The sequence below is a fragment of the Moschus berezovskii genome, chromosome 5 (genome assembly GCF_049115385.1).
Source record: "Moschus berezovskii isolate FMDL1 chromosome 5, NW_MosBer_1.0, whole genome shotgun sequence".
In the NCBI taxonomy this organism is placed as follows: Eukaryota; Metazoa; Chordata; class Mammalia; order Artiodactyla; family Moschidae; genus Moschus; species Moschus berezovskii.
Genome location: NC_142464.1, coordinates 112,016,516 through 112,036,577, shown reverse-complemented (window position 1 = coordinate 112,036,577; position 20,062 = coordinate 112,016,516). Strand labels below are relative to the sequence as shown.

Sequence of the window (20,062 nt, the reverse complement as noted above, 5' to 3'; positions counted from 1 at the left end):
ACTGTGTATATTTTGTCTACCATAGGCTTGACGTTGTGAGGGAACAGAGTGATATGAAGGATGGGAAGGGTCAGACTGAAGACTGGGAAGTCTCTGAATCAATTTGTAGGGAGAGTTAGTGGTAAAGAACCCACCTGCCAATGCAGGAGGTGTAAGAGACCCAGGTTCGATCCCTGGATCAGGAAGATCCTCTAGAGGAAGGCATGGCAATCCACTCCAGTATTCTTGCCTAGAGAATCCCATGGACAGAGGAACCTGGCAGGCTACAGTCCACAGGATCTCCCTGACCAAGGGTTGAACCTACATCCCCTGCTTTGGAAGGTGAAGTCTTAACCACTGGACCGCCAGGGAAGTCCCAAGTATTTCCACTTTAAAATGTGTTTTCACCCACACAGCCACTAGAGCACATCGCGTGCATGCTAAGTTGCTTCAGTTATGTCTGACTCTTCATGATCCTGTGGGATAGAACCCTTGTCCCCTGCACTGGCTTCATGACCGAAAAACCAAAATGTAAACCAGAAGCAATATTGTAAAAAATGCAGTAAAGACTTTAAAAGTGATCTATATTAGGAGAAGAAAAAAAAACTTAAAAAATAAATGGAAGTGCTGAGGTGAGGTCATTTCCTTCAGGGATATACAGTGTAAAGAATGTGTGTCCCTGTAGCTCCAAAAGTTTACATTTAGGACAGTCTGCGAGACCAGCAAGAGCTAACGTTAAGCCCGAACACCATGAATTTTTGGTACGGTCTAATCACAGGGAGGCCTGGCGTGCTGTGTTTCATGGGATCGCAAAGAGTCAGACATGACTGAGCGACTGAACTGAACTGAACTGAATACAAAAAGCTGAGAACTGGCTTCCCTTTTTTTCCCTTATCCATAACAGATACATTTAGTGAAATATCATAAGCAACATGAAAAGTAATTTCATCAAATGCTACCTGAATTATCAATAAAATTAAATGCTCAGGAAAGAAAACAATCTCTTGTTTTAATGGGAGAAAGCTGATAAACTATTTTGCAATGTCTGAAAGGAAAAGTTGTTCCGTATCCTAAAAATTAGCATACTATAAAAAATAAGCACATACTTCTGGATATTATTATCTTTATTACAAAACAAATATTTTATGTTGAGGTAACATTTCAAAGAGTATTTGGCAAAAATCAATTGAATTCTATACACACAATGTTGCTATGTGCAACACAAACAGAGGACTCCAAGAACAGTTTTTCTAGCTTTGCACATGGATTGATCTTAGAAAAAAATTAAGCTGATAGTTGTCTATTTAAAAAGGAATTTCACTTTTCTACTCTTCCCCACCCAATCCTCCATATCATCAGCAGTGGTCAGGGAGGTGACACTCCTGGGAGTTTCACACACACACACATACACACACACAAAGAACAAAGCAAAAAGGGTTAATTAATTGAAAAAAGAATTTTTGCTTATCTGAAACACATTACTGTGCCATAATTTGAAAACACTTTCACAAACTAAATGTTTATTCATATCGGATTTTCTATTGCTGATACTAAGTATAAATAGAATTGTCTAGCCTTAAATGGAGAAATCCCATGCAATGTTCTGACTCCACTGTCTTTCCCGCTGTGAAGCCCTCTCTAATTCTCAAGGCAAAGTGCACCCTCTCCTGTGAATCCATGTGTTTTGTTCATATCTGTGTTAATAGTGCTCACCACACTGGATTGTAATAATTCTTGGTTTAGTCATATTTATCCCTTTTCAGCTTTATTTATCCCTCTATAAGCTCCTCAGAAATCAAACCAGTCAATTCTAAAGGAAATCAACCCTGAATATTCATTGGAAGGACTGATGCTGAAGCTGAAACTCCAATACTTTGGCCACCTGATGAGGAGAGCCCACTCACTGGAAAAGACCCTGATGTTGGGAAAGATTGAAGGCACAAGGAGAAGGGGGAACAGAGGATGAGATGGTTAGATAGCATCACCGACTCAATGGACATGAACGTGAGCAAACTCCGGGAGTTAGTAGAGGACAGAGGAGCCTGGCGTGCTGCAGTCCATGTGCCACAAAGAGATGGACACGACTTAGAGACCGAACAACAACGAAAACTTCTCCTCAGGAGCAAGAGATAAGTCTTTAAGCTTCTTGACCTCCTCCCTACCCAGCGCAGTGCCCGGTACATAGCACAACCTGTGTAACTGTGCGTTAGGTTAATGAGTTAGGAGCTATTTCAGCTGTGAAGCAACAACGCACGTCTTTCCCTGCTTCAGGTCTCTCTTTGAGGGTGTTCTAGTGACATTTCCCATTATTGAAACCTCTATGGTTTGATGACATCGTAGACAGAAACAAGTATACCATCGAGCATTTCCTTTCAGAAAGAAATGGCTATTCTGATGCAAACGTCAATAAGTTACAGTTATGATTTTCCCTAGTCTCCAGCCTCCAGGACGCCTGTCTGTGACAAGCGCTCAGGCACGCCCATGCTAATAGCCGTCTTGGCAATCATTGTCGTCCTGGTCTCCGATGGGTTTGTTGTGGTAGGCGTCGACCGTTAATTTTCTGCTTTCTACCTCAGGGTTCCTGGCCTGGGCCTCTTCCTCGCTGCTTGACACGCTCTCGGTCGAGTCGCTGTCTTCCTTCGATCTGCTGCTGTCCTGGGACTCGCTGCTGTCGTCCTCCTCCGACGGGCTCTCCCGGCTCCGGGCCTGGGCGCCCTCCTGGCTAGAGCTGTTCTGCTCTTCAGTGGACTCCGGGCTCTCCTCCGAGGACGGGAGGCTCTCGCGGGATTCGCTGTCAGCCTGCTCCTCTGTGGAGGCGCTCTCTGAGTCGGAGGGCTTATCCAGCTCGGCCTCCTCACTGGACTCACTGTCTGCCTGAAGCTCTCTGGAGTGACTGGTGGCGTTATCGGGGTTGTCACCCCTGGACTCATGCAGCGCCTCTTCCTGAGACTCGCTGCTGTTTTCTGGAGAAGGCGGGTCGACCTCCTGACTAGACTCGCTGCTGGTCACCTCTTGGACATCCTGACTGTCTTCCGGGGACCGGTTCTCCTCACTCTCTTGTCGAGATTCACTCTTGCTGTGTTCCCTGGACCGGCCGAGGCCAGCTTCTTTGGAGTCGGGGTTTTCGATGGAGTCACTCATGACTTCCGTCGTGCGGCTGTCGTCCAGCTCCCCTCGGCCATCTTCCTCAGGAAGCCGAGACTTCCTGAAGGATTTCCTGCGGGGATACCGGGCTGCTGGGCCCTCATGGGAATCCTGGGTGTTTGCCTGCTCCTCGTCGTCGCCTTTCGATTCTCTTGACTTGAGGCCGGCACCGCTTATTCGGGAGTTGCCCCTCTCGCTTCTGTAGGCACCGGGGTCATCGCTCTGCATCCCTTCATCGTCGAACTCAGAGCCATCGCCATGGCTGCTGTCCCCGTCACTGCCGCCACCCACCCACTGCTCCTCACTCTCGCTGTCTGGAGTGGGGTCACCGCCCTCGGGCCTGCTGTCCCCCTCATCCTCATGGTCAAGGTCCCTGCTCTCACTGGTGGTATCGTGGGCCCCCTCGTCCCCTTGTGGGGCACTGTCTTCCCTGGATTGTGTGCTCTCAGCCGAGTCTTCGTCACTTCCAAGCCTGGAGTCCCCTCCTGATCGTCTCTCTTCGGGTCCTGGGCCACCGTCATCATCACCAAAGGTGTCGTCTCCGCTCTCATCTTCATCATCATCTTTATTATCACCTTCGCTTCCTCCCCTCCGAGAGAGGCCTCCAACTGGTCTACGAACATGTTGCTGATCATCAAGGCCCAGGACCTCCTCGGATTCTCTGCTGTCACTGGGGTCTTCATTTGCCTGGAGTTTGGGGTTAACAGACATGGTTAGTACTCCCAGGAGCTGCTCTAGAGGGTTGTACCTAATGCCCATCTGGGCTCTTTTTGTTTTCTTCTTCCTGTGTCCCTCATCTAAGCCATGTTCAGTTGTATGGCTCAAGAATGTCTCAAACAGGGGCTAAAAAGGAAGGAAGGGAAGTTGAAAGTCAAGTCATCCTATTTTCCACAGGCACCATTCACTCAGTGCCGCACAAATCTTCTCAAAATGTTCTCTAGAAATCACATATATGAAACTCAAATCATATTGTAAGTATGAGTCCTTAAGGGATACTTTCAGAAATTTTTTGTAAATTAAAGAATTGATTTATAATACTCCTCAAATTATTTGGTTTAAAACAGTGACAGTGAATGTGTTGCTCAATGGTGTCTGACTCTTTGCGATCCCATGGACTGTAACCCACCAGGTTCCTCTGTCCATGGGATTCTCCAGGCAAGAATTCTGGAGTGGATTGCCATTCCCTTCTCCAGAGTATCTTCCAGACCCAGGAATCGAACCCAAGTCTCCTGCATTGCAGGCAGATTGTTTACCATCTGAGCCACTAGAGAAGATATAATACTCATCAAATTATTTGGTTTAAAATAAAGGTTTTTTTAAAATACTGGGTGATTTTGAAATGACTCAGATATTTTTTTTTTTCAAATCAACTCTGGGACTGGGGAGGGAAATGTATTAGAGCAGGTGAATGAAACCTTTAGCTGAAATGAAAGTATAATATTGCAATAAGGTATGATGCTGCTGCTGCTGCTGCTGCTAAGTCACCTCAGTCGTGTCTGACTCTGTGCGACCCCATAGACGGCAGCCCACCAGGCTCCCCCATCCCTGGGATTCTCCAGGCAAGAACACTGGAGTGGGTTGCCATTTCCTTCTCCGGCAATAAGGCCTAGATCTCACCAAAACCATATTTATACCAGTTTGCACAGGCAGAGAGTTGCCTATAGAAGGCTCAGCTGAAGGAGTACAACTGGGGTGATCTCTGAGCTCTAAGTGTAGCTCAGAGGGATGATCCCCAGAAATAAAACAACTGGATGCTTTACTCAGATAAGGAAGGTCAGTGAGCCTTCGTTCATCACACCCTGGAAAAATCTCCTCTCTCTCTGCTGCTGCTGTTTAATCACTAAGTTGTGTCCGACTCTTTGTGACTCCATGAACTACAGTCTACCAGGGTACATGGGATTTCCCAGGCAAGAATACTGGAGTCAATTGCCATTTCCTTTTCCAGTGGATCCTCCTGACCCAGGGATTGAATTCACGTCTCCTGCATTGGCAGGCAGATTCTTTACCACTGAGCCACCTGGGAAGCCCAAGCAACTTGCCCATTTTTTTTTTTCTTTTCCCACCTGACCCTGCTCATCAGTGTCTGAGTTCTGATTGGGAGGAAATACAGGGTGATGACACTTTTCCCATCAGTAGAATTTACATGAATCTGCTGGACTAAGCATCCATGTAGCTTTCCTTACCTCAATAGTCCCATATTGCACCCCTCCCAAACTGTTGCTGTCATCTAAGACCTCAGAGAACATGGATGTTATAAATCACAGGGTCCCCCCAAAAAGAGCGGTTCCCCAATTCTATGCTTATAAATGTATACAATGTTCATCTGATGAATCTTTAGTCAACATCCTAGGAGAAACCCAGCTCCTAGGCTAGCTGGAGCCCAGGGGATTGAGTTTGGTTAAAATGACAGGACAGTTAAGAAAGCAATGACTAAATGTCTTAGAAAAATGAAAAGAAGAAGGAGGGGGAGGAGAAAAGGGGGGACAGGGAAAAAGCATAGGAAAGCGGAAGGGAAGAAAAAAGATGCTAGCAAGTTTTTTATTACAGGGATATAAGCTAAGGGCTTCCCTCATAGCTCAGTTGGTAAACAATCCACCTGTATGTAATGCAGTTGACCCCAGTTCGATTCCTGGGTCAGGAAGATCCATTGGAGAAGGGATAGGCTACCCACTCCAGTATTCTTGGACTTCCCTTGTGGTTCAGGTGGTAAAGAATCTGCTGCCTGCAATGCAGGAGACCTGGGTTCGATTGCTGGCTTGGGAAGATCCCCTGGAAAAGAGAAAGACTACCCGCTCTAGTATTCTGGCCTGGAGAATTCCATGGGCTGTATAGTCCATGGAGTCGCAAAGAGTTGGACACGACTGAGCAGCTTTCACTTTCAAGCTAAGTCAGCTTTTCTGTCTCCCAGGGCCACAGATGAGAAACTATTTTTTAAAAAAGAAGTCATTACTGAAGCAGCTGTCCTCTAAAAGTTTCCTCAGGGGTCTCCTAGTCTCTCCTCTAGCAGTCTAGCAGGATTCTGGGCACAGAGGCGGCCTTAAGGCCCCACAGGTATCTCACATGAACCAGAACGTTTTTCTCTGCCTGGTCTGAACTGCTCCAATTGTAAAAGCAATATCTGAGATTTATGAGCAAGCTGTTGTCTAACAGAGTTTATGACTCTCTGTGTGTATGTGTGAGTGTTCTCTTTAACTAGAAGAACATTTAGGGCCACAGTGTCTATCATCCAGCCCCAGTGATAAATATGGAATGAAGAGCATGTCTACCTCTGAATTCTCCCACTTTTTTCCTTCCTATTTTATAGGACTTTTAAGGCAGCATAACCAACGTTTAGAACATCTTATATTTAGAACAGTCACCAGGTAATTTAATCTAACATCATTTCCTTCAACTCCTAAGTAGCCTGGAAAGTTAAGAAAGGTCTGTTTAATTACCTGTTCCTCTGAGCTAAGTTTACTTTCTTCTGATGACTCACTGCTCTCCTAAAGAAAAAAAATGTTGTTGTTTATTTTTCGTGTTAGTAATTCCTGAGGAAAGGAAAGAAAACATGGCACACATCAATCACTTGTGGTTTGGATTTACGACTTTCCAAATGGCCTAGATGATGAGAAGAGTGTCAAAGTGATTTTATGAGATGTTTATGACAAAAAATAAATTAGAGTATTGGGGAGTTTGGGTGGGTCACATACACACTGCTATATTCAAAATGGATAACCAACAAGGAACTACCGCACAGCACATGGAACTCTACTCAATGTTGTATGCCAGTCTGGATAGAAGGGGTCGAGGGGGAGGGTTGGGGGAGAATGGATACATATATATGTATGGCTGAGACCCTTTGCTGTTCACCTGAAACTACCACAACATTGTTAATCAGCTATACCCAATACAAAATAAAAAGTTTAAAGTTTGAAAAAATAAATGAGATAGTTACCAAAGGTGGTGTTGGTGTCTGAGCCAAATGACCCTGTAACAAAGGAAGGTAAACAAGTTACTCCTTCACAGGTGGATCATATATGATTGCAAATATTCATAATAATTTCAGGGTTTTTCTTAGCTTATTGATAGATTTTATATTTACATGAGTGTTCATTATATTTTATAATGAAATAGCTAAAAAAAAGTGAATGACTGTGAGATGAACAATGGTCTAAAAAGGTCTTGTATATAAAAAACTTAGAAGATTTTTATATTTCCCATAGTTAGAGAAAAATAAAATTTCTTTGAAGAAAAATTCACAACCTAGAGAAAATATAAGATAGAAAAAATAGCATTGGAACTCATAAACCCAGCTTTAAGTGTCAATTCACTCCTTGGCTTGTGTTTTAGCCCTGAAAACTGTCTTGAGGGTAGTACTGAAACTCATGTGTTTCAGGAAACACTTAGGTCTTAGGTAAACTCTGATGGCTGGACAATTCACTTAACCTCTGTGATGTCAGTTTCTTATTCCTAAATTTAGAATATTAGCAACCACTCTGCCTATTGCCCCTGGTTGCTGTGAGGATGAATTTGGCTAATGCCTATGAAAGCCTCTTGAGAACCATTCAGTTTGATATAACCTGAAGAAATGACCCATTTTGAGAACATCCAAAAGGATTATAAATATCCTTTATAAAACTGAATAGTGGACAAAACTGAATAGAAAAAAGCCACCTGTCTTAAGTCATGTAAGATCACCAAAATTGCAAAATGCTGAACTTGAAAATTAATTAGTCATAGTTCTGATTTATTTTACTATCTTTAATCTTATAGGAGCTCTGAAAGTGCCTGCACCACCTCTGGTGCCCTCTCCCAACCTACTCTCCCCCTCCCCCTTGAGCAGGACAAAAGTCTCTAATCCCATGTGGCTCAAAGCGCCTGAGCAATGGGTGTGCAGACCCAAGGTTCCAAGGAGAGCAGAAAGGAGCTGCTGGAAGCACATCTTCAGCAAGCCTCTCAGCAGTCCTGCACTGGGGATCTCTCCTAGATGGAGGAGCTATGGTCACTCTAAGTCTCTGTCCTGTGACACGGCTGCAGGCACCATGGCAGACTCTACTCCAGTCACTTAAAGGGTAGAAGGGAGCCAGACATTGCTTTTTTTCTCATGCTAGGGCTAGACCTGGGACTACCGCATGTTTGCGGTACTCTGGCTAAACGAAAGGATCCACAGCAGCTGCTTTTAAACTAACCAGCCCAAGGACACCCCTGGTGAAAGTTCATGTAAGAAATTTTGCAATGCCTATTCCAGCCTCAAACAGGGGCAGTACCCTGTCTCAGGCCTTTGACATTATCTGGCCAACACAAATAGCACTGTGCCCTGTGCTTCGTCACTCAGTCATGTCCAACTCTTTGCGAGTTGGGCCATAGCCAGACTGTAGCCTGGACTGTATGGACTACAGTAGCTTGCCAGGCTCCTCTGTCCATGGGGATTCTCCAGTATTCTCAAGAATACTGGAGCAGGTTGCCACACCCACCTCCAAGGGATCGTCCCAATCCAGGGATCGAACCCAGATCTCCTGCATTGCCAGCAGATTCTTACTGTCTGAGTCAGCAGGAAAGCCCTAGCATTATGCCCTAGCTTTGTCAAACCTTGCAGGCTATAGTCCTTGGGGTCTCAAAGAGTCAGACACAACTTTGTAACTAAACAACTAGCTGTAGCATATGTAAAAGCCAGCAGGAAATAGGTAATGAAAAACATTCTGATTTAGGTTAAGATTTTAACCCTCACGTGTACAATCAGTCCTTCATAAGCGTGAGTTTCACATCCACACATTCAACCAGCCTCAGATCAAAAATAGTGGGCAAAAAAAGAAAGGTGGGAAGGAAGGAAGGGAAGAAAGAAAGAAAAAAAGAGAAACTTCCAGAAAGTTCCCAAAGGCAAAATGTACTTGCTGCACTCCAGCAACTATTTGCATGGCATTTTATTAGGTATGATAGGTAATCTAAAGATTAGTTAAAGTATATATGAAGATGTGCACAGGTTATATGAAAATACTATGCAATTTTATATAAGTATTGAGCATCCAAGGATCTTGGTATCCACGGAGGTCCCAGAACTAAATCCCTTATGGATATGGAATGACAACTGTAGCTCCAATCTTGAAAAGCTGCTGACTTCCTAGACCTGGTTCCTTTCCAAGAAGGGTATAACACTCAGTAAAAATACAGATTCTGGGGCCAGAGTGACCTGGGTTCAAAGTCTGGCATGAACACTAATTAACCATATTACCTAGACAGACTGGGTTATTTTCTGTGTCTCAGAGTTCTCATTTGTAAAATAAGAATAAAATATAGCACCTAATTCATTGGGGATACTGTGAAGATTCAAAAAGTTAACACAAGCAAAACAAAGAACTATGTCTGGCAATGGCTCTTGAGTTACTGAGCATTAAGAACTGTTGGATTAGCTGTCATTCCAAAGACTAGTGTTCTCTCATTCTTCTTTCTTTTTCCCGCTTCCAGGACTTGACCTCCTAACCTCCTGCCTACCAGACATCTAATAAAACAGATCTCTAGTCTTAATTTTTCAAGGAAAAACTTGGTTCATTGTCAACCATCCCCTTGCACTACCATACAGACCGATCATGAAAATAAAGCTAAAGGAAAAAATGTTTCCTCACCAAATTACACTATTCAGTTGAAGTCAAAGCATTATATGAACTACATTTTCTTATAAGAACTAGAAATAATAGCCCTTACCCTCTATATCTCAGGTTACTAATGTGTTCACTAAAATCATTAGTAGTTTGAACATTTGCAGTGAAGCCAATTTGGTTATACTAATAACATACTAAAATAAAAATATTTCCAAAAATCTTATTTCTACTCACCTTCCATTCTTCAGAGCTCTTGGATTCAGTATTTTGATACCTGGCTACCTAGAAAATTTGGTACACATGGTCAGTCCCCAGAAATTTCCAAGGTAGCAGGTATTAACATATCACAGAGTTAGAAGGAGTAGTTGTCAAATTTTAGCATGCATCAGAATCACCTGGAGGCCTTGCTAAAACACAGATTGCCATGTCCCATCCCCAGAGAGTCTGGTTCTGTAGGTCTGAGTTAGGACCTGAGAATTTACATTTCTAACAAGGTCCTAGTTGATCCTGACGCAGCTCGTCTGGGGGTAACATTTTGAAAACCATGGCTTATAAGGAAGAAAATGAGCATCTAGCTATATGAATGCCATCTGAGCAGAATAAGGGATAATTTGGATGTATTTGAAAGAAAGAATCTTCCTAGGAATTTACTATTGTCATCTGACTGGAACATGCACAATCACTTTAGCTTATAGCCAATGACACGTGCAGTTTTAGATATAAAGCTTTCTTTTTCATGCATCCCTATCCTGATACTTACTGGCAGAGCACAGGAAAGTCCCCACAGGAACATAAGCAGGATGGTGGTCTTCATAGCCGTGTGCGTCACCCCTACCTGTGATGGAAGACAGAAGATGATTTTCTCCACACCAAAGAAATATAAGAGCTTCAACTTTTAACACTTTTAATGGACATTTAGATGAGTTTATTTTTTAACTGATGAATAGATAAATAAAATGCACTGTATCCATACAGTGGAAAGTTATTCAGCCATAAAAAGGAATGAAGTATTGATGCATGCTTCAAAGTAGAGGAATCTTGCAAACATTATATTGAATGAAAGAAGTCAGGCACCAAAGATCATATACTGTATGATTCCATTCATGGGAAAGGTCCATTGAAGGCAAATCTATTGAGACAGAAAGTAAGTAAGTGTTTGCCCAGAGCTAGAGCAACTAAGCACAACACAGCACAGGAGAGATCATGGCTTCCCTGATGGGTCAGCAGGTAAAGAATCTTCCTGCAATGCAGGAGACAAAGGAGACGTGAGTTCAGTCTCTGGGTGTGGAAGATCCCCTGGAGAAGGAAAATGACAACCCACTTCAGTATTCTTGCCTGAAAATCCCGTGGACAGAAGAGCCTGGCCAGCTACAGTCCAAACAGTCGCAGAGAGTCGGACATGACTGAGCAACTGAGCACTAGAGAGAAGATTGAGGGGTTGGAGTGACAGCTAATGGGTGAATTCTGGACATAATGAAATGTTCTAAAATTGATTTTGGTGAAGGTTGTTAAACTCTGTGAGTATACAAAAAAAAATTAATGGTATACTTCAATGGATGAAGTATATGTGTGAATTAGTAGGTTTATTAGCGGTTTTTTAAAAACCTTACTCCCAAAAGATACACTGAAAACTTTTCAGTGAGAAGCTCTATAAATACTTCTTCACTAACACATAAGCTATGATAAATGAAGGAAAATAAAGAAAGAGCAGTAGAGAAATTTCTGATCTTTCAGTTTGATACTGATTATGTAGCCCAGTGTGTCAGAACAGACTGGCAAATATCATCCCACCAAAATCCTACATTATTGATGCCACTGACAGATGTGGGCATTTGTCTTCTCTCTCTCTCTCTCACACACACACACACGCATGCAGGGATCCTCAGTCATGTTTATAACCTCATAATAACATCTAAACAAACTCGATTGGTTTTGCATTTTTTTCTTCATTTGCAAGTAACCCATTATGATAGGCTTCATATTATGGCTCCAGAAAGGATTTCATATCCACTGTGCTTTTAGTCATGCATTATACATGATTATGCTAAATTTTTTCAGCGTCATTCACAGTGTTGAAAGATCCAGGGAAGATTAGAGGTTTGGGATACACTTGTGAATCACACTGAGAAACCTGCCAAATGAAACTGTATTTTCCTGGAGGGTGGCTTCATTTCACACCTCAAGAACTGGTGGTTTGAAAAACAATTTGTTCTGTATCTAAAAATAAATGTCCTCAATGCTAATGTAAAAAGTTATTGAAGTGATTTAAAAGGAAAATAATTTGCCTGGCACTCATGAGCCCTGGGGCTGCCCTAACAGATGGACATCCAAACACTGTTTGGAAAGTCCGGCTGGTTTCAGACTTCACTTCTACTGATTTGTGTCTCTAAATGTTAAACATATACTATGCTGGCGACAAAAGATCTAAGCCAGGGACTTCCCTGGCAGTCCAGTGGTTAAGACTTTGTACTTCCAATGCAAGGGGTGCAGGTTCAAACCCTAGTCAGGGAACTCAGATCCCACATGCCACACAGCCAAGACCAAAACCAAAAATTATCTAAGACAAAGATCCCCAGGCTTGGCTGTATACAAGTATTACCTGGGGAGATTTAAAGCGATCAGACAGTCACTCAGTCATGTCCAACCCCATGGACTGGAGCCTGGCGAGGTAAGAGAGTGGGTTAGCATTTCCTCCTCCAGGAGATCTTCCCAACCCAGGGATCGAACCCACATCTCTTGCATCTCCTGCACTGGCAATCAGATTCTTTACCCCTAGCAATACCAGTGCACAAATTGCACCACAGTGTAATAAATCTGTCTACTGAGGGTGGAAACAAGCATGGATTTGTTTTTGAGGTGCTCCAAGTGACTTCAACCTCTGATCCCAGAAATAATTGTACCTTGCTCAATAATGACTGAATACACTGAATAATGTCTGAAACACAGGGCTAGAAGTCATCTAGTCTTATTGTTTAAATTTATTCAGGAAAGCAATAGAAATCCTAAGATAAGGAGACTGAGAAGGTGCCTGCCTCGTTTCTACAATTCTATACTCAAATGGTCCAGCAGGGTCATTCATCCCTTTTCTTGAGCATATTCCTCGTCAACATCACTAGGCTTTGTGTTATTTTCTTCATCCTAATTCAGCACACTTCATATCAGTCCATGTGCTTTAATAATTTTTTGATTCCTTTTCAAATCTTTCACCTAATATCAACAATATGAAAATGTTCAACTGCCCCTAAAACAAGCTTAATTCAACTTTTGAAGGAAATCAGAATATTTCATACCAAAATATGCTTCTGACACAAAAATTTTGTTGAGCTGAAGGCACTTGAGAAATAGCAGATGCCAGAAGGGTGCTCTGATCCTCCTTTTCCTACCTGGAAGCAGAAGATAAATCCCATGTGAAAGCTGCCCCCTGTCCCAAGGGGAGAGAAGACAATCTCTTTAGCAGAGATGGAGGCAAGGCTGAGGGATTCTGCCCAAACAGACCTTGTTAAACTAACCCGATCTCCCTGGGGACTTCTCCACAAGCTACTAGCCCTACCTCAGATCCCCTAGGTCTTGTCAGTTCTTCACAAATATATTGTTTCTTCGCCTAAAAGTTATAAAAGCTTCTGTTTCAGTCACTTCAGGTCCTCATTCTCTTGGGAATGCACCCGTATACATGTGGGAATTTTAATAAAACTTGTAGGCTCTTCTCCTGCTATTCTGTCTCCTGTGTTTAATTTTTAGGCCCAGTCAGAGACCCTAAGAAAGTAGAGGAAAATTTTTCCTCCCTTACACTTTAGTTTCCACAATCAAAGCATCTTTTAAGTTCTTAGGTTCATTTCTTAAAAAAAAAAAAAAAAGTGTTTATTGAATTTGTTACAATACTGCTTCTGTTGTTTGTTTTTTTTTTATGTTTGGTATTTTTGACCCCAAATCATGTGGGATCTTAACTCCCCAAACAGGGATTGAACCTTCACCTGATGCACTGGAAGGCAAAGTCTTAACCACTGGACCACCAGGGAAGTCCTTTAGGTTCATTTCATAAGGAAAGTTTCTCCTGAATACAATACTATCAAAATAACTCTATGCTAATGGTGTTGGCTTCATAGGTCTAATGGCTCACCATTTTAATTTTCAAAGTGAAATCTGAATATAGTAACAACTTCATGGTACTCTGAAAACCAGTAAATATTCCAGTCTTGATAAAAGGCCAACAAATATTGAGTTCTCCTCTTGTATTTTCATTTGTTTCTCTCTAATCTAAATAACGAAACAATGAAGCAGGGATCTAACACTATGAATGTTGCGTGTTTTAGGAAGGAAGGGCATGCTTCCAGTGTTCAGTTTTGCAGGGATGGAATATTATGAAATGCAAGGAAGATGCAGCAACTTGTTCATGCTTCTAGAAATACCATTTAGCACCCTGAATCAAAGTCATAATTTTCCAAGTGGAAGTCTGGTAAACTAAAATAAAATACACCCTGGGGTCCTGAGAGAGCTGATGCTGCCTCCCATAGAATATAGTCTGCCATCAAGCATCAAAGTCAGAGCTTAAACCCTATGCTAGGTTTTCAATGAGTGTTTTTGATAAAAATAATTATACTTGTGTGAAGTATATTCCAGATGACAGCCCCAAACACTTATAAACTTTTTTACCAACCACCCCAAAAGTGTAGAAGCAGATATGCAGTAGCCCTATTCTGGGTAATAAATGAACAAAAGAGCTACAAGCATGAAAGATGAATCCAGAACCCCAAGTTCTTCTTCAGTGATTGGTAAGTGTCACTTCTACATTGCATGTGCTGTCATTCTACAATGAGAACACATAACAAAAGGAAATCCACAAGCTCAAGATTGCCGGGAGAAACATCAATAACCTCAGATATGCAGATGACACCAACCTTATGGCAGAAAGTGAAGAACAACTAAAGAGCCTCTTGATGAAAGTGAAAGAGGAGAGTGAAAAAGTTGGCTTAAAACTCAACATTCAGAAAACTAAGATCATGGCATCTGGTCCCATCACTTCATGGCAAATAGATGGGGAAACAAAGGAAACAGTGACAGACTTTATTTTGGGGCTTCAAAATCACTGCAGATGGTGACTGCAGCCATGAAATTAAAAGATTCTTGCTTCTTGGAAGAAAAACTATGACCAACCAGATAGCATATTAAAAAACAGAGATATTACTTTACCAACAAATGTCCATCTAGTCAAAGTTATGGTTTTTCCAGTAGTCATGTACGGATGTGAGAGTTGGACTATAAAGAAAGCTGAGTGCCAAAGAATTGATGCTTTTGAACTGTGGTGTTGGAGAAGACTCTTGAGAGTCCCTTGGACTGCAAGGAGATCCAACCAGTCCATTCTAAAGGAGATCAGTCCTGGGTGTTCATTAGAAGGACTGATGCTGAAGCTGAAACTCCAATTCTTTGGCCACCTGATGCAAAGAACTGACTCATTGGATAAGAAGACCCTGATGTTGGGAAAGATTGAAGGCAGGAGGAGAAGAGGATGACAGAGGATGAGATGGTTGCATGGCATCACCGACTCTCAGGACATGAGTTTGAGTAAGCTCTGGGAGTTGGTGATGGACAGAGAATCTTGTTGTGCTGCAGTCCATGGGGTTGCAAAGAGTCAGACACGACTGAGGGACTGAACTGACTGACAACCTCAATTTGAGTTCCACCTGTTTGGAAGTGTGTGTTTTAGACGCTTTTAACCTTTATCAGTTGTTTCCCCGGAGTCAGCAAGATCCGGAATGCTCAGAATCTGGAGAAGGGTGTTTCAGTCTCTGTTCTCTCTGGCCACTCTCAAGTAGTGCAGAATTTCTAGAATTTCCTCAAAGTTAATATTCATGTGTATATATTTTCTTTTATGTAAACTTAAATGAAAGAGATAGGCCGAAGGAAGGAAATCAAAACTTGAAAAATTATAGGCTCAATATATCATGCTTACTTTCCTTATGTTTGTCTTAATGTTGTCATCCTTAATAAGACTAATGAACAACATATCCACTTATTAGCAGTCAATAAATACCTATTGAGAGTGTCCTGTGAGCTCGGCACTGTTCCAGGTGCTCGAGTATACAGCAATGCAGAGCTGGTTTTACAAAAGCAAAATGACCCAGAACCCAACTAACCAGAACCCCCATTAGCTCGAATGTGGTCTGTTACTACTCTTCGAAAATAAAGTGCATTTGACCAGGACATGAATTCTATTAGAAATTCAGAAAACTAACCAAGTAAATCAATAAAAATTCCAGTCATTTCAACTGTAATTGTCTTGAGGTCAGTTATAAGCATCCCTTGGTTAGATGCTATCAACCACAGTACAATAACTCCTAGGTGTTGCCAAAATAAATATAGATGTGAAAGGCCTCTTAGCATGTGAGACACATTGGTCCTCATCACCAGTGTGATGGGCAGGCGGGGGGTTCTAACGGATTAATGTCCATTAGAAAATCGCTTGCTTGTTTACTTTTTTAACCAACCAGAACAAATATTGGGTTGGCCAAAAAGTTCATTCCAGTTTTTCACAACAACCCATGGGAAAACCCGAATGAAATTTTTGGCCAACTCAATAGCATAGTCTACCTGACCCTCAGTTAAACAGAAAGTCTGGGTCATCAGACACTATCACTCCTGAAGAAGACAAGTACTTGATGTGTTGCTATTACACATGGGATCTTCAAGACATCATGCAGAAAAGCATTGATGCAGAAAGACAGACACTTCTGATACAGACGAAAAAGAGGAATAAATGCAAAAATATAAGTACAGATGGACAGGAGTATACTCCTGTCCTCTACATTAAGAAAGTTTTTTAAAAGACAGTTATATTCAACATTTATTGAACTCTGACAGTGTGTAAGACATCATCTTATCATGACTACCCAGCTAAACAACAGAAGAACATTTATTGAACTCAGATAGTGTGTAACACATCACTCTTACATGAATATCCAGATAAACAGAAGAGCAGTGTAAGTAACACACCCTTGGTTTATTTCAGTGGTCTTAGCATCTCCTTTCAGCTACTCAATTCACAATGAATATTATTGGATGAATACCATCATATGATTTTCAATTTAAAAGACCATATTCTGAAAGTTCTCCCAGTCTAGTTTAGATTCTTTAATGTCTTGTGGGCCATGAACATAACTATACCCATAAAACCTAAATGTAAAAGCTTTATTTGTTTTGCTAATTAAAGCCAAACTTCAAAATGACCTTCCATCTGCCTCTTGATAAATAAACTTACCCTTTCAGAAGTACCATGCAGAGATCTAATTAAAGTATTACTGAGAAAAGCACCTGTCTCTATTGACAACGTGTCATTTTAATACCGCTGTTTACTGGCATAAACAAAGGTACAAATGGAATTGTTTTTACCCAAGGCACAGTTTTCCCCATCTTTCTCTGTATGGCATAACGCTTCTCAACGTGTACATATACTTAATATTTTCCAAACAACACAGCAGAAGTCATTTTTTTAAATTTAGCAATGAAAATATCTTACCCTCTTCAATTTGCAAAGACTTTTCCCCCAAAGGCTCAACAATCAGGCTGAAGTTCTCGAAGAGGAAATCTGTGACAATGAAGCCTCTCTTGGATTGAGGTTCTGAACACTTCCCTGATAGTGCAGGAATTTAAACACTGCTTCAGCTCTTCACAGCCAATCAACTTCGGGCTGGGGGTGACTGACATCACAAGGTGTGACCGGGACTTCAGTACACCCACACTTCCTCCAGCTTGCAGAAGCAGATTTGCCCTAAAAAGCTCTTGTGGTTCCCAAATGACTAGACTAGTTTCCATTAAATTGAAGATCTTCCTAAAGCTTTATTTTGCTTTCTAAATATATGTCATTCACATCCATGCAGGCTTATATGAGCATTATAAACAATGACAATGTCTTCCACCCACTGACAGATCCCAGCAGACCCAAGGATGGGAAAAGGAGAGTCAAGAAGTGGTTAGAACGTTTCCTGTTAATGCTGGTGACTCTATGCATCTTGGCTTGTACATGAAGAATCTGCTAAAATACTAGACTTGCCTAAATTGCTGGTGCTGAGAAGATGGACATTTTTTTTTCACTGTTTTCATCTTTTAACAATCTCCACCACTCATCCCCTTTTCCACTCATTGCCCTACTCCCAAATACACGTGAATGCATGCTTGATCGCTCACTCATGTCTGACTCTTTGCAATCCTATGAACTGCATCCCACCAGGCTCCTCTGTCCATGGATTTCCCAGGCAAGAATACTAGAGTGGGTTGCCATTTCCTCCACCAGGGTATCTTCCCAACACAGGGATCGAACTCAAGTCTCCTGTGTCTCCTGCATTGGCAATGAGATTCTTTACCACTAAGCCACCTGGGAAGCTCCTTCTTATATACACAAAGATCCAAAATTCTTACTAATATAGCACAGTATCCCCTTACAGAATTCTGTGGTGACTGGAAATGTTAAAGTACCACCCTAAGTATCTTGCATTTTTAATTAAAAATAACTTAAATCCAATACTTCATTTCTCCTCCCAACTGCCTGTCACATTTTTCTTTTAATACTGGTGACTTTGAAATAATAATTGGATTAAAAGAAAGACCAGTTGTATAGCATTCAGAGAAGCCAATTTCCAAGGAACTTTTTTTTTTCTCTTTTTTTTTATTTTATTGGAGGCAAATTACCTTACATTAATATATTGGTTGGTTTTGCCATACATTGACACAAATCCGCCCCAGGTGTACATGTGTTCCCTTTCTTGAACCCCCCTCCTACCTCCCTCTTCCCCATATCCTCCCTCCAGGTCATCCCCGTGCACCAGCCCCAAACATCCTGTATCATGCGTCGAACCTGGACTGGTGATTCATTTCACATATGATAATATACATGCTACAATGCCGTTCTCCCCAATCATCCCACCTTCACCCTCTCCCACAGAGTCCCAAAGACTGTTCTATATACCTATGTCTCTTTTGCTGTCTCGTATACAGGGTTAAGGTTACCATCTTTCTAAATTCCATATATATGCGTTAGTATGCTGCTGCTGCTGCTAAGTCACTTCAGTCGTGTCCGACTCTGTGTGACCCCATAGATGGAAGCCCACCAGGCTCCCCTGTCCCTGGGATTCTCCAGGCAAGAACACCGGAGTGGGTTGACATTTCCTTCTCCAATGTGTGAAAGTGAAAAGTGAAAGTGAAGTCGCTCAGTCATGTCTGACCCATAGCGACCCCACGGACTGCCGCCTACCAGGCTCCTCCATCCATGGGATTTTCTAGGCAAGAGTACTGGAGTGGCTTGCCATTGCCTTCTCCGATGCATTAGTATACTGAATGGATAAGAAAGCTTTGGTACATATACACAATGGAGTATTTTTCAGCCATCAAAAAGAATGCATTTGAATCAGTTTTAATGAGGTGGATGAAATTGGAGCCTATTGTACAGAGTGAAGTAAGCCAGAAAGAAAAACATCAATACAGTATACCAAGGAACTTTCTGACATCCCCAAATATGTGATGAAGTGAATATAATGGTACTTAGCAGGACTCTTCAGGGAATATGCTGAAGGTTGTATAGGCAGCTGAAAGTGAGGTGGGCACCTCCCAAGGAGAATGCTCAAGGAACGGTAGAAAGACCACTGAACAAATATCTAAAGAATGTAAGTTTTTGGGACTCCCTGGTGGCCCAGTGGCTAAGACTCGGTGCTCCCAATGCAGGGAACCCAGGTTCAGTCCCTCGTCAGGGAACTAGAGCCCTCAAATCACATCAAATTCATGGATTTTTCACTGTGAACTGTCAATAGGTTGGGGGCATAAAATAAGGATAGGAGAGTCTATTTTCACACAGGGCTGATTAAAAGACCAAAGTTCATAGGCGGAAGCTATAAATTCCCTATGCTCTGTTCCGGTTCTGAATTATACTCCCTGGTGGTTTCATAGGTTTTAACTGAGGTCTGTCCTAGTAGAACCTTATAATCTTATGTCAGAGTGGATTCTGGGAAAATTTCAGTGAAGGGTGTTACTGGACATTGTTTTGGGATCTCCAAATTCCTGCATAAAATCAGACAGAGCAACTAGATAACCAAACTGAAATCCATAGACTACACGTACAAAAAAATTCGTTTTTTTAGTTCTATTGCTGCAAGAGGAGCCACTGAAATGAGAAGCCTGCGCCCAGCAACTAGAGAGTAGCCCCTAGTGGCTGTAACTAGGGAGAAAACCCACACGCAGCAATGAAGACCCAGCACTGCCAAAAATAAAAATAAATTAATTAATTTAAAAAATCTAAAAACCCACTTCATATTGTATTTTAATGCATATATATGGAATCTAGAAAGATGGTACTGATGAACCTATTTGCAGGCAGTAGTGGA

General features: G+C 41.9%; 1 protein-coding gene across 1 annotated transcript; it reads right to left on the bottom strand.

Moving 5' to 3' along the window:
• Positions 1-1,161: 1,161 nt before the first annotated feature.
• On the bottom strand, positions 1,162-17,297 carry DMP1 (dentin matrix acidic phosphoprotein 1). The gene is made up of 6 exons (XM_055434751.2): positions 17,209-17,297; positions 10,459-10,533; positions 9,933-9,980; positions 7,058-7,090; positions 6,558-6,605; positions 1,162-3,810 (listed from the first exon to the last, which is right to left on the bottom strand). Exons 2-6 carry the CDS (start codon positions 10,510-10,512, stop codon positions 2,464-2,466), a joined length of 1,530 nt encoding a protein of 509 aa, XP_055290726.2. The 5' UTR covers positions 10,513-10,533; positions 17,209-17,297; the 3' UTR covers positions 1,162-2,463.
• Between the last annotated feature and the right edge of the window lie 2,765 nt (positions 17,298-20,062).